Source organism: Spinacia oleracea, chromosome 4 (genome assembly GCF_020520425.1).
Source record: "Spinacia oleracea cultivar Varoflay chromosome 4, BTI_SOV_V1, whole genome shotgun sequence".
NCBI classification, from domain to species: domain Eukaryota; kingdom Viridiplantae; phylum Streptophyta; class Magnoliopsida; order Caryophyllales; family Amaranthaceae; genus Spinacia; species Spinacia oleracea.
The window spans coordinates 9334267-9355301 of record NC_079490.1 but is presented as its reverse complement, the minus strand read 5'-3'; the positions used below and the strand labels follow the sequence as shown (position 1 = coordinate 9355301).

The window sequence follows — 21035 nt, the reverse complement described above, 5'->3', positions numbered from 1 at the left end:
AGATTAATGTTTTATTTTAAATTAAATTTTATTTATTTTATTTTAGATTAGTATTTGATTTTGGATGAATTTTATTTTAGATTTATTTTTTAATTTTTAGAGTGTTTGATTTTAGATGGAGTTGTATATAATAAAAATTAATTAATTAAAATATCTACGTGGCACCTAATTAATTATCTACGTGGCAATCAATTTTTTTAATTCAAAAATAAATTAGAAATCTTATTTTTTATTGGCCGAAACCATTAGTAATCTTAGGCGGCGCTCTAATATTTCAGCAAATATGCCTCCTTTATATATATATATATATATATTAGATTATAGCGTCCTAATGGTAATCGGGGAGGTGAAAATTAAAGAGTGTCAACTTGGATAAATTGACTTGACCTGAATGACTCGATCTATATCCAAAAAGAATATGACTTGATTGATCTGAAATCAAATAGCATGAAGTATGATTGAAGTTGATCTATTATTTTTTATATAATAAGCTAATTAGTGTAGACTTGAAAGTTACTATTCTAATCCGTACTCAAAACGCAAACCACCCAAAAATAACACCACGTTGAGATAACACTGAGAAAAATGGTTGAATTGACATAGAATTCACCAATGGTACGTTCTATTTACCTGATTTTTACTTATTTTGCCTGTACCTATCTTACCTTAACTTATCTAATCTTATCGACTTTTCTCAATTTATTTTGTATGAACTAAATTAAAGATATGGACATAAAGTGAACAAAACAGGACCTAAATCATTGCGCAGTAGCCCGTAGTTTTCTTTACTCCAACCCTTGGAGTCTAGGTAGAAACTAGAAACCCAAAATAAACCCAATTAGGCAATTATCCAAACCAATACCCAAATCGGCTAATCCAAAAAGAAAAATAATTGAGAAAAAAGAAAAAATAAATTGGATCTTATTTTTAATTTTGGCGGCTGAGAAACAGCCAACAAAATGACAAATGTGGGAACGGAGGAAGTATGAATTCAAGAAAGAGAAGCACCCAGAAATTGTTGCATTTCCCAAAATCTTTATGAAATTATCCAATTTCACAAGATGCCTGCTGCTTGGAGATTTCACCATTTTAGTTCTGTAAGTTAAATTTCTTCTTCAATTTCCTACTGTTTTCGTAAATTTATGCTGAAAATTGCTGATATTGATTGATTGTTAATAGCAAGGAAAGAAAATCTGGAATTTCGATCTGGTTCCCATATTTTAGTTTCTAATTGATTTAGGGTGGGATTTGATTGCCTTTTCATTATTCAAACTTAAATTAGTATGGGAAAAAAACTGGAAAATAGATTAAAATTAACGAACCGTATTGCAATGTTTGAAATTTAGGAGATTGTAATTTTTGTGGGATTCCACTTTGATTGAAGAAAGTAGAGAAATCCTTTTGTGCTTCATTAATTTACCATGATTTTCTGTAACCCTAGAGCTTAAACCATTAACAAAGAAATATTGGAATTGCATATGTGACACACTACTGTTGAATTTCATCTTATGAGCTGGGTGTTATACTGTTTTTTACTGATTCAAGATGGTGATGTTGTACACCATATGTCCATATGTTTATATTGTGCGCGGATGTAAGCCTAGGGAGCTACTTTTTCCAATTGGTGACGGGATGGAACCCCATAGACTTGTAATAGGATTAGCTCAGATTGTCATCCTTCTTAGGTAGTCCAGAATTCCAAACCCATATTCATATCTTCCCAAAGTTTAATAGGTGATGGTTAAGAATGGTTTCTCTTACCTTATTTCTTCCTGTACTTGTTATATAGTGCATTTTGGTTATAGAGTTTTTCAATTTATGGTATGCTATTGTAAGTGAAGAGAATCGAGTCCATGGTTATCTACACAAAAGAACTTCATCATAAGGTCTTAACTGAGTATGGTATTTGATCTATGCTATAGTAAAAGAAGCAGTGTTATATGTATTCTGCAACTTTGGTAGGTTATAGGGCTTCTGATTCATAATTCAACCTCTTTTTTTTTTTTTGGTAAATACTAGACTTCGTATTTCTTTAACACCGAAAGCGTCATTACACAGAATTAGGAGGCATTCCTGTTTCATACATACACAACATCCACGACAAGTAGCCTAGCTAAACAAACTACACAAGGCTGAAAAAAACCACATCAAGGACACAGCCTCATTACAAATACCAACAAGTCAACCCCAGTCAAACCAGTGTTTAAAAAAGCGCGCTTAAAGCTCGAAGCTCTAGGGCAAAGGGCTTAATTAGGTCTGAGCTAAGCGTTTGTGAAAAAGCGCACCGAAGCGCACTTAAGCGCATGAAGCGCAAAAAGCGTATGAAGCGCGCTTTTTTGAGCTTCATTGAAATTCTTCTTTTTTTAAAAAAATTCACGTTAAAAGCTTTTTTTTATATGTTGTTATTGTGTATTGGACCACATCCTATTAATCCTTAATAAAAGAAAGTGGGCCAAGAGTCCAAAAGAAAAGAAAAAAGAACAAAAAAAGAAGATGACATATCCTTTTGAAAGTAGCATAGTATATTTGTTTCCTAGTAGATATTACATGATAAACACTATGTTATATGCTTTATTTTGTTAAAACAAGGAGCAATAGGGAAGAAAATCTGATGTTTATGTGTTTTTGTGGTTATTTTAGTAAGATACATATATCCATAATGGTAAAGAAACCTTGAATTCTTAAAAGTGCGCTTCACTTCGATGAAGCTCGCGCTTTGCGCTTGCGCTTTACGCTTAAGCTCTAGGACTCATATCGCTTTATTGCGCTTTGCGCTTTTTTAAACACTGAGTCAAACCCGGTCAACCTTGGTCAATTTTCAGCACCAACACAATCTGACTGAAGACAATTATACCAATTCCTATCATCATTGGAACATTTCTCAGAAATTAACCTAAAAACTATGAAACCTACACCCGTATTTAACTCTCCTAACCAAAACCTTGGGATTCAGGAACAATGAGCTTATCAGCCCAGAAAGCTGTGTTTATGGCCTGCCAGACATGGTAAACCAGAGCTGTTAAACCTGCTTACACAGTCTGCTTCTTAATCTGGATTTCTTCTTCCTGCTCCATGTCCCCCACATAGTATGAATATCTTCCAGCTGCCGATTTTTGATACCCAACCAGCTGTAGAAACTCTTACACCTGTGATAGTCTAATAGGAACACGCACAAGAGGGGGGGGGGGTGGTGAATTGTATTCGGAACTAGAGTGAGTTTCTTTTGACTTTAAGGCAATATAAGGAACTGAAAAAGACAGAAACGAATGTTGCTCAATTTGAGGAAACTTCTTGACTCTAATCAAGAAGAGAAAACCTCAAAACCCTTTTATATTAAAATAATTCCTCGATTACAATAATATAACAACTTGAGTTCCACTCAAACTCAAGTATCTCACAGTAATCTACTCTGATTACTCTCTATTCTTTTTCTCTCTTTCTCGACTTTAACTCAAAAGCCTTTACAAGATTACTCAATCTCTACTCACTCAGATTACAATTTGTTTTGAAAACTCTAGTTAATAATAAAGCTCTTATGATATTTGTGGAACTTAGGAACTTGAATATTGCTAGGACACAAATCAATTTTATAAACTCTTTTGAAAGCGTTTTGATAGATAAGAAAGTAGGTAGAATATTTGTGTATTTTTACCAGAAGGAAAACGACTCTTTATATAGAGATGATCCTTAGGGTTAGTTCCCTTCAAATCTCAACTGCCCACACTCCTACATACTTAGTCTCCACGATCCATGACTTGTGGATCAAGGGAAGACCACTTCCCTTAAAACGGTTTTTAGAGAAAATCGTGGTTTAGACTTTGTCAACCACTAAAAGATTTGTGAAATTATTTATTGAAATTAAATCAGATATTTAGGAGAAGTTTTAGGGAAAGTAAAACTGTTTTAACAAGAAGGATAAAAACAGATTTTATAAAAGAAAATAAAACGACACTTTATTTATGTAATTTTTCCTTAAAACTTGCTGTTAAATAATTTGATAAAATCTTAATAAATATTTAATTAAGCATCCTAGTTCCACAATGTATCTTAATAGCTGTTATTATTTTACACAGAAATCTAAGAGTATTTAACTACCTAGGTTCGTGTTTTGCTCTTTTACTGGAGCTACAACTCAGCAGCTGCAATGGTTCCTTCTCTGGAACAGGTGAGTTCCTCGGTGAGTTCCTCTAAAGGAACAGAGGAACTCATCACATGAAAACTTCATCCTTCTTTGCTTTGTTGTTCCTCTGTTGTGTATTAGCTTGGAGTTCCTAGCTTTGCGCATTCCACCTCAGGAACATCAGCAGCCATCTCAAGTTCCTCTCTGGAACAGAAACACTTTACTTGTAGACACACCAGAAACTTTAATCAGGAAGTTTGCTATTTGTCATCAACCAAAATCAGGGTCAACAATATTCCCCCTTTTTGGTGATGTCAACATCCGCAAACTTTTTACCATAAGAGATTAAAACACATAGAGTTGATGAAGTGTGGATAGTAACAAAAATAAACAAAATAATAGAATTGAAAAATAAAATAAAATTTTACCCTTACAGTAGATAGAACATGAAGAATCCGAGTGTCAAACCAAGTTTGATCTCCTTAAGAAGTTTGCTCAGTGATCTTTCCCCTGTTGACATTAACAAAAAGAGCAATGCAGATACATATATTTCAAACACAGTGCCCTACGATCAACGTTTGGCAAGTCAAGCTAGCCTCAAAGTATTGTACCTCTTACACAACATAATAATCCGAGAAGCAACAACCATATAAACAACAATATGTAGATTTTCAACCAAGCAAGTTTGAAAAATTTAAGCAAAAAGGGAGGATTCCCATTGTTTAGTTATACAAAACCAAAAAAAAATTGTTCCATAACAACATTTAATATAAAAGATATGAAGGGTTGTTTAGGCTTGGTTAGGAGAATCTGAGGCAGCTGTTTCTTCCACCACAACTTCCTCAAAGGATTCAAGGTTGTTGATTTTCTGCAGAATCTCAGTGCGAGTGGTGTTGGCTTGATCAGCATATTGTTGGAGGTTGGTTTGGAGTGTTTGAACTGCATTGACCAAGGCATTCAATTGTGTCTGCATCTGTTGAACTCGAAGGTTAGATCCCTCCTGTAGTGCATTTAAGCGCATCACTGAATCCTGGAGCTCCTGAAATTTTGCAGCAGAGATAGGTGGTGTTCCCAAACCCAGAGGAACCAGCAAAACCAGCAAATCCACCTGGAACCTTAGCAGAAACAGCATGAGGAACAGGAATGGTTCCAGTTCCTTTGGGGAAAGAAACAGACGCAGGCTTCTTAGGAACTGGTGATTTTGTCCTAAGTACCTTTTGTAGTTCCTTTTTCTCCTGTGGAAATGGTGTAGTTCCTGTGTCCTCTTCCTCTTCTTCCTCCTCACAGGTGATATCCATATAGACAGGAGGAGCAGGAACTTTGCGAGGTCTAGTGGCAATTCTCATGCTTTTCCTGTGACCTCTCTTAGGAACACTCCTAGTTTTTAAGGACACAGTTTCTTCCAAAATAGGAACTTCAGACTCATTCTCCTTTTTACCCTGGAAACACAGCACCTTATTCACCACAACCAACTTCAGATTTTTAAGGAATTTCTCTTGGATAATTTGAGCAGGGGTTAGGGGATGAGAAGCATAGGAACCTAAATCAACTGCGAAATTATTGAATATGGCAGTGAGTAAGGAACCATACCCTATTTTGAATTTTCCAGAAATACAATGGGCTAGGTGTTTGATCATGATGGCCGGAAAATTAATTGGGATATCAAATTCGAGACAATAGATTAAGCATGCATCATAGAAAGTGACATCATCTCGTTTTTGAGTCCTAGGAACTACCCCTCTCCACACAAGGTTGAAAAGTAATTTATGTAGAGGTGAAAGAAGATTGTGGTTTGTGATGGACGATTCTTTGAGATTTCCCCCTATGTTAGCCACAATTTGATTGCTATCAACTTCATTGATTGTTATGGTGGTTTTCTTTTTCACATACTCCTCAAAACCCTCATTGGGCACACCAAACAAATTTGACAGATAATTTGCATCAAAAGAGATTGGAGCTCCATTGACTATACTCGAAACAACCCCATCTTTGCACTCAAAATTTTTACAGAATTCAATAACAGCTAAGGGATAGATTGGAAGTCTTGCATGTGTGTCAAATAGGCTTACCCACTGTTGATGATCAAGAATTCCAACGAGCTCTTCCAAGTTTTCTGATTTGCACCACACATAGTTGATCGCAAATCCACCAGTTAGATTTTTTGCTAGTTCCTCTAACTTCTCTGTTTCCCCCTGAGTCTCAGCCTCCTGTTCCTCAGTTTTGTCATTTTTTTGTCTTTTGGTTCTTGAGGAAGATCGACGGCCAGGTGTTGGAGTGAGACTTTGGGTTTCCATAGGTTGGTCGGTCCACTCGCCATAGGTGAGAGCGAGTACAGGGGGTGGTTGGATTTGGAGTGGAGATGGTGATTTGGTTGGTGATTGAGCGGGTGAAGTTTCCATCGGAATCGGAGAGTTAGGGTTTCGTTTTCTTTTGAGTTGGAGAAGTTTGATGGTGTGATTTGAGGTACTCATGGTTGTAGGTGTTTTATAGGTGTAGGGAATTTATGAGGTTAAGTGGGAGAAACCGTGTGGGAGGTGAAGGATTTGAGAAAGGGGAATGGATGGAAGGTGAAGAGTTTCTTTTATATTGTTGATTTGTTTTGGAACGAAAAAATAGGATTTTGTTTTTAAAAAATTTAAAATCGTAACAACCTTTCATTTTTGTTTTTAAAATTATAAAAATTGCTTGGTTAATTTTCTAATATTTACTGATTTATTAGGAAGATGCTTACCTGGCTTAAGTGTTGAGTGAGTCGATCTTTTACGATGGTAAGCTTCAACTATGTTTGCACACGAAAATTGTGTTTGAAATAATCAGTATCATACACCATTGTTGTTGTCTTTGTCTTCAGAGGAACTTCACTTTTGCATTTATCTTATTTTGATAATCCCGAGTTCCATCCTCATTTTCTCATGTTTCTCCCTGTTTAAGGGCTTAGTCAAAATGTCAGCAATTTGATGATCAGTTTGGCAAAAATTTAATTTAATTAAACCTTTCTCAACATTGTCTTTAAGGAAGTGGTGCCTAATGTGAATGTGTTTGACCCGGGAATGATGAACCGGATCTTTTGAAATACAGATAGCACTAGTGTTATCACAATATATAGGAACACAATCATAGATAATACCAAAATCTCTTAACTGTTGTTTTATCCATAGAATTTGTGAGCAACAAGCTGCAGCAGCTACATACTCAGCTTCAGCTGTGGATAGAGCAACAATATTCTGTTTCTTGGAACCCCAAGAAACCATGCATGGACCTAGGAACTGTACCATACCTGATGTGCTTTTTCTATTTACTAGATCACCTGCATAATCAGCATCAACATATCCTTTTAGCTCGAATGATCCACTTCTTGGATAGAATAGGCACAGGTCATCAGTTCCTTTGAGATATCTAAGTATTCTTTTTACAGCAGTTAAGTGAGACTCCTTTGGATTGGATTGGAATCTTGCACATAGTCCTACACTGAAAGAAATGTCAGGTCTACTAGCAGTTAAATATAAGAGTGATCCAATCATACCTCTATACTTCGTTTGATTTACACTTTTCCCATTAGGATCTGTGTCTAATCTAGTAGCAGTTCCCATGGGAGTGTGATTCACTTTAGCAGAATCTAGCTCATATTTCTTTAGGAGTTCCTTCACATATTTTTGCTGGTGGATCATGATTCCTTCTTCTGTTTGTTTGATTTGTAGACCAAGGAAAAAGTTGAGTTCCCCCATCATGCTCATTTCAAATTCACTGCTCATTAGGTTTGCAAATTCCTTACACAGATTTTCATTAGTTGCCCCAAATAATATATCATCCACATAAATTTGAACAACTAATAGGTCAGTTCCTTTTGATTTTAGAAACAAAGTTTTATCTATTCTACCTCTTTTAAAATTATTTTCTAAAAGGAACTTTGAAAGTCTTTCATACCAAGACCTAGGAGCTTGTTTTAGTCCATAGAGTGCTTTGTCTAACTTGTATATGTGGTTTGGAAATTCAGGATTTTCAAAGCCAGGAGGTTGTTCCACATATACATCTTCTTCTAGGAACCCATTTAAAAAGGCACACTTAACATCCATTTGATAAAGTTTAAAACCCATAAATGCAGCAAAGGCAATTAAAATTCTAATGGCTTCTAGTCTAGCAACAGGAGCAAAGGTTTCTTCGAAGTCAATACCTTCTTGTTGATTATAACATTTAACAACTAACCTTGCCTTGTTCCTTATGATTGTTGCATGTTCATCCTTTTTGTTCCGGAACACCCATTTCAGTCCTATCACCTTTTGATGTTTTGGCTTGGGTTCCATGTGCCATACCTTGTTCCTTTTGAATTCATTCAGCTCTTCTTGCATGGCAATTATCTAGTCAGCATCTTCCAAGGCTTCATTGTGGTTCCTTGGTTCAATCATGGAGAGGAATGCATGAGTTGCACAGAAGTTCCTTAGTTGGGATCTCGTCTGAGTTCCTTTTCTAATATCACTCATAATGAGTTCTATTGGATGGGAACTCTGGTGCTTCCAAGGTTTTGGTTGAAATTGTGCAACTGGTGTTGTAGTAGCTCCTTATGTTCCTTCTGTGATCTCAGTTCCTTGTTGTGTGCCATGGAGTTCCTCGGGTTCAGATGCTGTTTCTGGTTCTTCTGGAACTGGACCTTCTGGTTGTTCCTCTTGAATTGGAACTTGTTGATTCTGTTGAACTGTTTCTTTAGCTGTTTGCCTGATTGGGTGAATCTCTTCATCATTATCTGAGACACGGGACAAACCAATTTCGAAACTTTCTTGTTCCTGTGCTGCATCAAATTTGTTAGACTCATCAAAAATTATGTGAACACTTTCTTCTACACACATTGACCTTTTATTATATACTCTGTAGGCTTTGCTATTTAAGGCATAACCTAGGAACACTGCTTCATCACTTCTTTCATCAAACTTTCCCAAGTTTCTTTTGCCATTGTTGTGAACAAAGCATTTACAACCAAAAGCTCTAAAGTAAGAGATGTTGGGTTTTGTACCTTTTAGTAGCTCATAGGGAGTTTTGTTTAGGATTGCTCGAATCATAACTCTATTTATAATATAACAAGCTGTGTTAACTGCTTCAGCCCAGAAGTTCCTAGGCAAGGAACTGGCTATTAACATGGTTCTTGCCATGTCTTCTAAGGTTCTATTTTTCCTCTCAACAACTCCGTTTTGTTGTGGAGTTCTGGGAGCTGAGAAATTGTGGTCCATACCTTGTTCCTTGCAGTATTCATCGAATTTGTAGTTCTCAAATTCTGTTCCATGATCAGATCTAATGTGGATCAGTTGATGACCTGTAGTTTTCTGGATTTTCTTTGAAAATGCAACAAACTCATCAAACGTTTCATCTTTGCTTGTTAGAAATATGACCCAAGTAAAACGAGAGTAATCATCAACAATAACCAAAACATATTTTTTCCCACTTCTGCTTTGAATTCTCATTGGGCCACACAAATCCATATGGATGAGTTCCAATGGTTTTGTGGTGCTTACCAATTTCTTAGGCTTAAAGGAACTTCGGACATGCTTGCCTTTTGCACATGCATCACAAACTTTATCATTTAGGAACTTGATTGAGGGGAGTCCTCGAACTAGTTCCTTTGATCTTAGTTTGTCAAGCAGTGAGAAACTAGCATGTCCAAACCTCCTGTGCCATAGTAGGGTATCTTCTTCAAACGCACTGAGGCAGGTTAAATTGTTCCTGGGAACTGTATTGAGATCCACTGAATATGTGTTCCCTTTACGAGTTCCTTCCAAGATAACCTTCCCAGTGTTATTATTAATGATTTGACAATTTTCAGAGGTAAAACTTACAGAGTTTCCTTTGTCACAAAATTGAGAGATACTTAGTAGACTGTGCATTAAACCCTCGACTAAAAATACATTTTCAATGGCATGGGAACTTGACCTTCCGACTTTTCCAATTCCGACAATTTCCCCTTTCATGTTGTCTCCAAAGGTCACAGTTCCTCCATTGTAGGCTTCTAGTGAGAGGAATTTTGATTTGTCTCCTGTCATGTGTTTGGAACACCCGCTGTCGAGATACCACGAGCTGTTCCTCTTCACTAGAACCTGTAAAGAAATCAAAGGTTAGTTACAGGAACTCGGGTTTCCTCGAGTTCCTTTTCAACTACAATGTCTGACTTCTTAACCCACTTTTTCTTTACATAATCTATGTTTCTTTGATCTAGTTCCTTCATTTTAGAGCATTCAGTGCTTACATGATTTCCACTGCCACATGAGAAACAGACTTTTACACTAGGGAGTTCCACATACTTTTTCTTATGACTGGTTTTGTGATTGTAACCTAAACCTTCTGTTCTCTTGGATTGAGCATTCTCAATCCACTTGGGGGGAACTTTAGGTGGATGTTTCTGTGCCGTAGCCATGGCCAGTTCCCTTTCTAGTTTCTCTTTCTGTTCCTTTGTGGTTATCAGATCTTTGTTCAATCTTTCTAAGTCGATGTTGAACACTCCCATGTTAATCTCCAAGGATTTTGTAGGATCTAAACTTAGGTTAAACATCTTATATTGACTGAGTTGCACTTGTAGAAGTATGTTCTCATTTCTAATTTTCTCAAAAGACTCATTAATGGAGGTATTTCTATCTAGCAATTCAAAGAACCTGCCTTGAACATCAGATCTAATGTTGTTCAAATAATTTATGTGATCTTTACTGAGTTCCAAGGCTCTATCACTTTGTGCTTTTAAAATACTTAGCTTTTTATAATCATCTAGAGTTTCTAGCAATAGTTCAATTAGTTTTGACTTTGAGAGACACTGAAGAGTGGAGGAACTTACTTCTTCTGAAGGAACTGGTTCAGTTCCTTCTGTTCTTGCCATAAGGCAAAAATTTGCAGTTTCTTCATTTGGTTGTTCCTCATCATCTTCTGAATCAGTTTCTTCGCCCCATGCAGCTATCATAGCCTTTTTAAAGTTAGACTTGTTGAAGGTGGATTTATTGTAGCGTTCCTTGACCTGTTCCTTTCCTTTTCTTTTGTCGTTTTCCCACTGAGGACACTCACGAATTTGGTGATCAGTTTCTCCACATTTGAAGCAGCCTTGCTCAGTTTTGGAACTGACAGTTTTTCTTTTTCTCCACATTTGAAGCAGCCTTGCTCAGTTTTGGAACTGACAGTTTTTCTTGCAAAGTTCCTTCCTTTCTGGTTGCCAGGTTTGAAGTTCCTGTAGAGTTTTCTCATTCTTCTGACCAGCATAGCAGCCTCTTCTTCATCTGGTTCAGAATCATCGAGTTCCTCAGCTTTTAGAGCAAGCCCTCGGTTTCTGGAGCTCTCAGGAACAGCAGCTCCAAGGTGCAGTTCATGAGTCATCAAGGAGCCAGCAAGTTGTTTAATGTTGAATTTTGTGAAATCCTTGGTTTCAAACAGTGCTGTGACCTTTGTTCTCCAACGATCATCTTGAGGCATGCTCCTTAGTATTTTTCTTACTTGTTCATCTGTGGGAATGATTCTACCAAGGGAAACTAATTCATTTGTTATGTTAGTAAAACGAGTAAACATCTCTTGAATAGTTTCTTTTGGAAGCATTTCAAATCTCTCATATTTAGACATTAACAGATCAATTTTGGAACGTTTAACTTCGTTAGTTCCTTCGTGGGTTACTTGTAGTAATTCCCAAATTTGTTTAGCGTTCTTGCACCCCATGACCCTATTGTGTTCATGGGGTCCAAGTCCACAATGCAAGATTTTAACTGCCATAGCATTCATCTCATATTTATCAAAATCTTCTTTAGAGAATTCAGACATTGGTTTAGGAACTACCTCGTTTTCTGCATTGGTTTTTGTTACCTCGAAGTCTCCAACTTCAATCACACGCCATACTTGGTAATTTTCTGCTTTGATGAATATCTCCGTTCTGTTCTTCCAGTATGAGTAGAATTTGCCATTGAACATAGGTGGCCTTTGCGTGGAGTAGCCTTCTTCCAGTTTCTCTTGTGTATTCATACTATCAGGAACTAGACTCAAACAGGGTTTCCTGTGTTTTTATTGAGTACTGGCTCTGATACCAATTGATAGTCTAATAGGAACACGCACAAGAGGGGGGTGAATTGTATTCGGAACTAGAGTGAGTTTCTTTTGACTTTAAGGCAATATAAGGAACTGAAAAAGACAGAAACGAATGTTGCTCAATTTGAGGAAACTTCTTGACTCTAATCAAGAAGAGAAAACCTCAAAACCCTTTTATATTAAAATAATTCCTCGATTACAATAATATAACAACTTGAGATCCACTCAAACTCAAGTATCTCACAGTAATCTACTCTGATTACTCTCTATTCTTTTTCTCTCTTTCTCGACTTTAACTCAAAAGCCTTTACAAGATTACTCAATCTCTACTCACTCAGATTACAATTTGTTTTGAAAACTCTAGTTAATAATAAAGCTCTTCTGATATTTGTGGAACTTAGGAACTTGAATATTGCTAGGACACAAATCAATTTTATAAACTCTTTTGAAAGCGTTTTGATAGATAAGAAAGTAGGTAGAATATTTGTGTATTTTTACCAGAAGGAAAACGACTCTTTATATAGAGATGATCCTTAGGGTTAGTTCCCTTCAAATCTCAACTGCCCACACTCCTACATACTTAGTCTCCACGATCCATGACTTGTGGATCAAGGGAAGACCACTTCCCTTAAAACGGTTTTTAGAGAAAATCGTGGTTTAGACTTTGTCAACCACTAAAAGATTTGTGAAATTATTTATTGAAATTAAATCAGATATTTAGGAGAAGTTTTAGGGAAAGTAAAACTGTTTTAACAAGAAGGATAAAAACAGATTTTATAAAAGAAAATAAAACGACACTTTATTTATGTAATTTTTCCTTAAAACTTGCTGTTAAATAATTTGATAAAATCTTAATAAATATTTAATTAAGCATCCTAGTTCCACAATGTATCTTAATAGCTGTTATTATTTTACACAGAAATCTAAGAGTATTTAACTACCTAGGTTCGTGTTTTGCTCTTTTACTGGAGCTACAACTCAGCAGCTGCAATGGTTCCTTCTCTGGAACAGGTGAGTTCCTCGGTGAGTTCCTCTAAAGGAACAGAGGAACTCATCACATGAAAACTTCATCCTTCTTTGCTTTGTTGTTCCTCTGTTGTGTATTAGCTTGGAGTTCCTAGCTTTGCGCATTCCACCTCAGGAACATCAGCAGCCATCTCAAGTTCCTCTCTGGAACAGAAACACTTTACTTGTAGACACACCAGAAACTTTAATCAGGAAGTTTGCTATTTGTCATCAACCAAAATCAGGGTCAACAACCTGAAACTGAAAGGGAAATTAAACAACATGTGATTACATGATTCATCTTCCCTAACACACAACACATAATTATCTGTAATTCCAGCTTTCACCCGTTTATCCATGTCCTGAGCTTCCCTTGAGCAGCAATCCATCCAATGAAAGTATGTTTTGGGGCATTGAATCTGCTCCAAACCCGGTGTGTTCACGCCTCCATGGAACTCTTTGCCTTCTCCTTCTAGCCATCTGTAACAGCAGAGATAGTGTAATTTTCCGTGCAGAACACTTATCATTTTCAATGAAACCAGCCTTCATTTGTTCCTTATGTTTACACTCACTCTTCCAGAGTTCCGCCTCCAACTAGCCTCCCTTGGTGGAACATAATCCCACTAGCTTTGCCTGTTGAGGTAGACACTGCATAACCACTCAACCCATAACATGTCAGCCTTCATGGCTATTTGTCACAAATACGTCCACTGAGCAGCTTGATTTAAGGCTATACAATCTCTAATTCCCAACTCACCATACTGTTAAGGTTTACAAAACATTATGCTCAAGTAGCACCTATAGTTGAGTAGTGGGTAGCTTTTAATTTTATTTACTCCCATTCTAAATCTCACATTGAATTGCTGTTTAACTTTCAGACTTTCAACATTGCAAGGAAATTTCTAGGGATTTCGCTGGCAGGCAAGTCTTCTTGTGCTTTATTATTTTCATTGAGTTATGCCTTGCATTATTGTTTTTCTTTGTGTTGGTTGAGCGTAAATTTATCAAGTCACCATGGTGCTTACAGATGCTATCCCATTAAGTGGCCAAAGATGGCATTCATCAATCGGAGGAAGAAACGTGTTGTTCAACAAAAGGCAGGCTAGATTTGTACAGACAACAATCCGGATGTCAGTCCCTGGAACCTCGCCTGTAACCAAAGAAAATAAGATTCCAGACTATTTGAGGGATAAGAAAATGATTCCTGATGCATCTGCTCCCAGCAGTAAGGACGTTGACCTCTTATATCAGTTTTTTGACCGGAGGTCAGCAACAAATTTTGTCAATCTGTAATTTTATGTTTTCTTTTGCCTTTCTGTACAATAGATGCATGAGCCAGTAACCTCGCCTAGAGTGGGTTTGTGAGTCTGTCACATTGTTTTTTCTCATCTTAACCTTGCTTTGCTCATTGCAGCAATAAGCTGGTGGTATTGACTGGAGCAGGAATGAGCACCGAGTCTGGAATCCCAGATTATAGAAGGTATCAGTAGTTTTTCATGCACAAGTTTTCTCTCCCACTCTTTCTACTCTAGAGTTTTTATCTATGTGTGTATTCCAGAAACAAACCTCACATCAGCGTTTATGAGAATTCACTCTGGGTTCCGGTTTATTGGTGTTGTTCTTCTTTAACATATATTTTTGTGCAATGAATGGGCTATGCTTGTTATATTACAAAATGTGGCCAATTGTGACTGATGCAAAGCAATCAGATGGTTTATCAAAATTATGAAAAATTTCCTGGTAGCTGTTGATATTGTAGTACTGTAATTGTTCTATGATAGAAGTTTGTCTTTTTGGAATGAGATTATGGGATGAACACTTGATGTTTAATCTATAATATATAGATGTGATTGGTCATAGGCATGTGGTTGAATCTTGAGAAGATGATTAATCCCTCATCATTTACATTGTGCAGCATTTTGTTTGTTGTGTTTTATATTTTACAAAGGAGTTGAATACATGGACTGTTTTTGCATTTATGAATTCTCATAAGATACTTTGCTGACTATTTTTTTACATTTTTGCAGCCCAAATGGAGCATACAGTACTGGTTTCAAACCCATTACCCACCAGGTGATCTGAATTTTGAAGGCATGTGCTGTAATATTTAGTATTCGTGAACTTAATAGTTATCACATAACTTAAAATATTTACTCCTATATACTGTAGCTTTTATCACAGTGCATTTCGCTTAGTTCTCAAGTGGTCACTATTTGTTTCTCATTCAGAACTTTTTTTTATGAAAAAGTATCTTGGTCTATTTATGCCGAATCTGTGGCAAATGACATGGATGTTTGTCTTTTTCTAACAAATTCAACCAAATTAAGTGATTTCTATCAATTTGGCAGGGCACACTTTAGCTTACATTGTAACTGAGCATAATCATCATGTGTTCTCTCCCTTAAAGTTTTGGTTGCAGTCAATTTTTGGTGAAGGACTGAGTATATGTTCCTATCTTCTCTTTGATTTTCATCTCAAAGTGTCGATGTATTTTGTTTTTGTCCAAACAATTGGTTTTTGTTTCATCGCTGATCTATTATATGCCACTTTCCATTAGTAGGAGTTTGTTCGTTCTGGCAAGGCTCGCAAGCGCTACTGGGCAAGGAGTTATGCTGGCTGGAGGCGATTCACTTCAGCACAACCAGGCGCTGGTTATTTTGCATTAGCATCCCTAGAAAAAGCTGGAAGGATAAGTTATATGATAACACAAAATGTTGACAGGTGTTCTGATCTTCCATATGTGCTTTTGAGTGTGTGGCAACTAGCTGGCAAGTAACTTGGACTTTAGTTCTTGATGTTAGGTGCTTGTGGTTTTGTCAGGCTGCATCATCGAGCTGGTAGCAATCCTCTTGAGTTACATGGCACTGTATACACTGTGGGTTGTATTGAATGTGGACATTCTTTTTGTCGGCACTCATTCCAGGACCAACTGAGGGCACTTAATCCCAAGGTTAGCTCTTGAATCTGTATATTGATGCATGGTTATGAAAGCTGTATCCTGGTGACTGTATCTTGCTACCGGGATGTCTAGGAATTCTCTCATAGAATATGTTTTGTTATGATTAAACCCGCATTTAATTATCGGTTCATATTATGTCTAGCAGTGATGGGAATAACAGAGTTGAGAATATTGTTTGAATTCATAGAAGCATAACACTATTTTTCACAGAGATTTAAGGGGTCGTTTGGTTGGGGCATTAGGAATGAGTTGGAATGGAGTTAGAACTCATTCCATCTATTTTATTGTTTGGTTGGGCTTTTTTGGAATGGAGTCTCATACCTAGGGGGTTCTATCTCCCTTCCATACCCCTGGAATCCCATACCCACCTACCCCCCAAAGATTCAAAATCCATTCCACTAAAGTTTCTAACCCTAACTCACAAAAGAGGGAAGAGAGAAGGGTGTAGCCGCCCACCATTACCGGCGACCTACTATCGGGTGACCCTCGATCCGGCGACCATCACCGGTAACCGTCACATACTCCGATGGGTTAATCACGGTTGAAGTAATTTCGTCATCTGCAATATATCTTGGATTGAATTGTTATTTTGGCCATCCCGTGAATGGTTTTGGTCTAATATTATGGCTTTGTCGTTTATATGTGTTGCTGCTTTTGATTTAATTATGCTCAACTATGGCTTTGTCACTGTTACGGGGATTGCAGCTTTTGATTTCATTATGGTCAAACACTCATAATGTTTTGGTTACCTTGTCAAAGATGCGGTACTTGCTTTGCTTTGGAAGGGAAGATATCAAACTTCTGGGTACAGGCTTAGGCGAGGCCATAGAACATGATATTAAATTAAAAATAATTATAATATTTTAGATTTGTTTCAATGGTTAGCCCAATATAATGTAAAGTTGGTTCTTACTAGAATTTGATGTGTTTATTCAAGAGTAGTTTAGTGTAATTAGGATAAAAAAAAAATTAAGCTTGTCATAGTAATATTTTGGTTGATGATGATGTAAACATTAAAGTTTAGGTTCGAATTTTTTTTGGATAATTATTTGTGCGGAATCGTAGTTCCAAATTTGATGATATATTACTAGTTATTCGTCATATTTTAAGTATGTATAAAAAATTATATTCAATATATATTAAAAAAAAGTTGATTCAAATCCATTCCAAGAATGAACCAAACATCGTGAATGGGAGATAGAATCCATTCCAGGATCAAACCAAACAATTTTAAATTGGTATGGGAAATACAATCCATACCTCCCTGATATGAGACTCCATACCATTCCATTCCAGTTCAGCGAACCAAACGACCCCTAAGTAATATCTCATCACATATCATGCTGACTTATTGGCCTTGAGTGAACACACTCTATTCCAAATTTTCAATTTGTGCTGCTAATAAGATGGACCTGTGTACTTGCGTTTATAGCGCGTTAGCGCAACGGCTTTCGCGGATTTTTTTTCTCTTTTGGGAAGGTTGGTATGGGATTATCACTTATTAGCATATATTTGAAATATAGTTCCCATGGTTGCTTGAAGAACGTAGTATATAACGAATTGTATTTCTATTATTTGAAGTCTATTATTCCCCTGTAGGCTGTAGTAATACCATGGTGTTGTTTTGAATTCTTTGATTACAGATAGTGATAGCTGAATTCAATTATGAGTTTATGTAGCAATAATATTTAATCATCAAGTAGAATTCGGGAAGGCCTCTATATGAGATTGTCAAGTACCACTACATGGATATCTTTATGTTTTCTGTGGCATCGCCCTTCAATGAACGAAATCATTTCTTCCTTTAAACATACAGGACCCGGAAGTAGTCCGTATTTGATGGCAGTTATTTCTCAAAATTCAATAATAAGTGTTAAGGCCCTAGAAGATGATATTCGATACTCTGGATTTGTGTTTAATAGGAACTAGGAAACTAAGATTTTGATGTGAATTGCAGTGGGCGGCAGCACTTGATAGTTTAACTTTTGAGAGCCCTGGATCCGACAAAAGTTTTGGAATGAGGATGAGGCCTGATGGTGATATTGACATTGATGAGAAATTCTGGGAAGAAGATTTTCACATACCAACTTGCCCTAAATGTGATGGAGTATTGAAGCCTGAGGTAAAATATATTTCCGTGCTATTACTCGAACCCCTTCTAGGATATCCCCTTTTTCTGTAATATCAGCCGATTTGTGAGTTTATATACCTTGTTTGTTTTGAAGGTTGTTTTCTTTGGAGACAATGTTCCCAAGGATCGAGCTGAGATAGCAATGGAAACAGCAACAAATTGTGATGCATTGCTGGTTATCGGGTCATCTCTGATGACATTTTCTGCCTTCAGATTAGTAAGGTTGTACTAATATGATTACATAATTTAATAATAATGACCCGGTTTCTCCATATACACCAGTCTTATGCTAACAGTTGTTAATACTAAAAAGTTCAAAGTGAATAAAACTTTATGCTATATGTGGAACGTGAAGATTGGCTCGTTTGTTCCTTACGAAGGATTTTCTGTATGAATGTTGCAGGGCGGCTCATGAGGCAGGTGCATCTACGGCAATTATAAATGTTGGTATTAGTAGGGCTGATGATATTGTGCCCTTGAAGATAAGTGCGCGATGCGGTGAGGTACGATGCTTTTATCTTTTTTTTTTATTCATGGAAGAGGTTTGATGTTATTGCTTCCAATTAGACCTGCCAAAACTGCCTTGGGCTGAAATTATTGACAGAAAGTCACAAAACCAAACTATATAACTCGATCATAACATGATGCGCCAAAACTGTCTCGGGTTGTTGTTTTTTTCATGATAAATAAATTGACAATTGATTTGATTATGATTCAACCTGAATTTAACAGGAACCTAATCTGATTGACACATCACCCTAATGTGACTTGAACCAAACCTGATCTAAACGACTTGTTTGGCACCTCTACTGCCAATAACGCTTACTCCTTGCTCTTTTTAAGTAAAGAATGTCACACATTGATGAATGAGTTGTTATTGCAGATACTTCCTAGATTGCTGGATACCGGATCTCTGAGTATCCCGGCTGTTTACTCATGAACCCTTAACGGCTCAAGTTGACCATTTTTTGTTTTCATTTATGGCAAAACAGGTAATCAAAAGTTTTTTCTTACAATGAAGATTTCGATTGTAAACTAGAAAATTTCTTTTTCTTTTGTTCTGTTTCAACCGTTGTTAAAATCCCATGAAATTGCAGGTGTATTGTAGACTTTAAGATATGATCGATATCGTTGTTACCGTGTAATACTTCTCAAGCTACTACCACTGCAACGAGGAAATTCTGATCAACTGTTGATGAGATGAAATAATGTTTGTATTATGATCAACAATTAAACTCGGGTTTATGTTGTAATGCTTGTACGGGTTATATTTTGAACATTTTTGTGGTAGATATTTAGTCTAGGGTAAAGGGATTTAAACCTGTGAAATTCATTGTAATTATATGAACTAGGAAGTCCATTCTTCTATTGTAAAATCAAGGATTGAAAAAGGGAATTAAAAATGTTTGTGGTTGTTTTTTTTTGTTTTTTTTTTCTAGGAATGAAAGCTAGTTGCCTCATGCAGTCGTGCCCTCTTGGTTCACTAGGTGAGCCGGTCCTGATTAATAGTAGGTCCAATAGGTGCTCTGATCTTGATTAATTAGGTAACTTTTTACATTTTTTTATTTACACTAATATAAACCTGGTCCACGCTAACTAGCGTGGACCAGGGCAACGGAGTAATTTATATGGGCAACATATGTAATTGTCACGTGACAGTTATTTTGTGATTTTAAATAGTAACTATATGCGTATTACAGTAACTATGTGTTTTAAAGAGTTACTATAGAGTTTCAATGCGATTTGTGTCTAGCTCACTTTATATACGTTTTAAACTTTTTTATTTTTCAAAATTTCAGATCTACATTATGTTCATTTCTCTTCATTTTCTCTCTCTTCATTTTCTCTCTATGCTTTTCAAAATTTAGCCCAAATTTCTATGTTTTGTTCGATTTTCTTCGTAATTATCTTATAATTTTTATAATTGGATCTGTTAGATGAGGAAAAATTGGAGGAAGTAGTAGATCAAGAAGGAGGTTCGTCGTTGCCGAAACCGAATCGAAGAATTTGTGCTCGTCTACAAATCTTCGCAAGAATTTTTAGAGATCACATCTCGGTTTGTTGTTTTTTAAAGAATTTTAAGTCTATTTTTATTTAAAATTAAAAATATTTGTTGTTTTGGAGAAATTAATGTTTGTGTTTTACCGAAATATCGTTTTCAATTCGCGAATTCGATCAGTGACTTCACGATTTCAAATAGTAACTATATGAGTAATACAGTAACTACATGGTTTAAAGAGGTACTATGTAATTTTAATGGTTACTATGTGTACAATAGTTACAATATGTGTACAATAGTTATTATTTTGTGAGTGATTTGAAATGTTTGTTGTTTTTGTTGAAATTAGGGTTAGTGTTTCACATAGTTAGTATATACTTATAGTTACCTTTAATTTATGTTGCGAAATAACTAGTGTTTTTAATAGTCACTGGAATGTTCGTTGTGTTTATGTTAGTAGTTTTTAGAGTAACTATATTTTTTAAAAAGTTACTATAACTTTAAAAGAGAAACTATGTGTTTAAAATAGTTACTATATTTTTTAGAAAGTTATTATAAGTTTAAAACAGTAACTATGTGTCTAAGATAGTTATTATGTTATGAACAGTTTATAGTGACTTTTTGATAAATAATAGTCACTATACGATTACATTATGTACTATGTTATTTAGAGTATGATTTTGTCCGCTTCTTAGATAGTGACTATATGATTATAATGGTTACTATATGTGTACAATAGTTACTATATTATAATAATAGTCATTATATATTTTATATAGTTAATACA

At 36.0% G+C, this 21035-nt stretch overlaps 1 protein-coding gene across 1 annotated transcript; it reads left to right on the top strand.

Moving 5' to 3' along the window:
* The first annotated feature begins 860 nt into the window (after positions 1-860).
* LOC110775580 (NAD-dependent protein deacylase SRT2) lies at positions 861-19673 on the top strand. Its single transcript, XM_021980195.2, has 12 exons — positions 861-1097; positions 14038-14080; positions 14187-14424; positions 14574-14639; positions 15187-15232; positions 15720-15880; positions 15980-16109; positions 18076-18240; positions 18344-18471; positions 18653-18752; positions 19133-19241; positions 19347-19673. Exons 1-11 carry the CDS (start codon positions 1062-1064, stop codon positions 19187-19189), a joined length of 1170 nt encoding a protein of 389 aa, XP_021835887.2. The 5' UTR covers positions 861-1061; the 3' UTR covers positions 19190-19241; positions 19347-19673.
* Positions 19674-21035: the final 1362 nt, after the last annotated feature.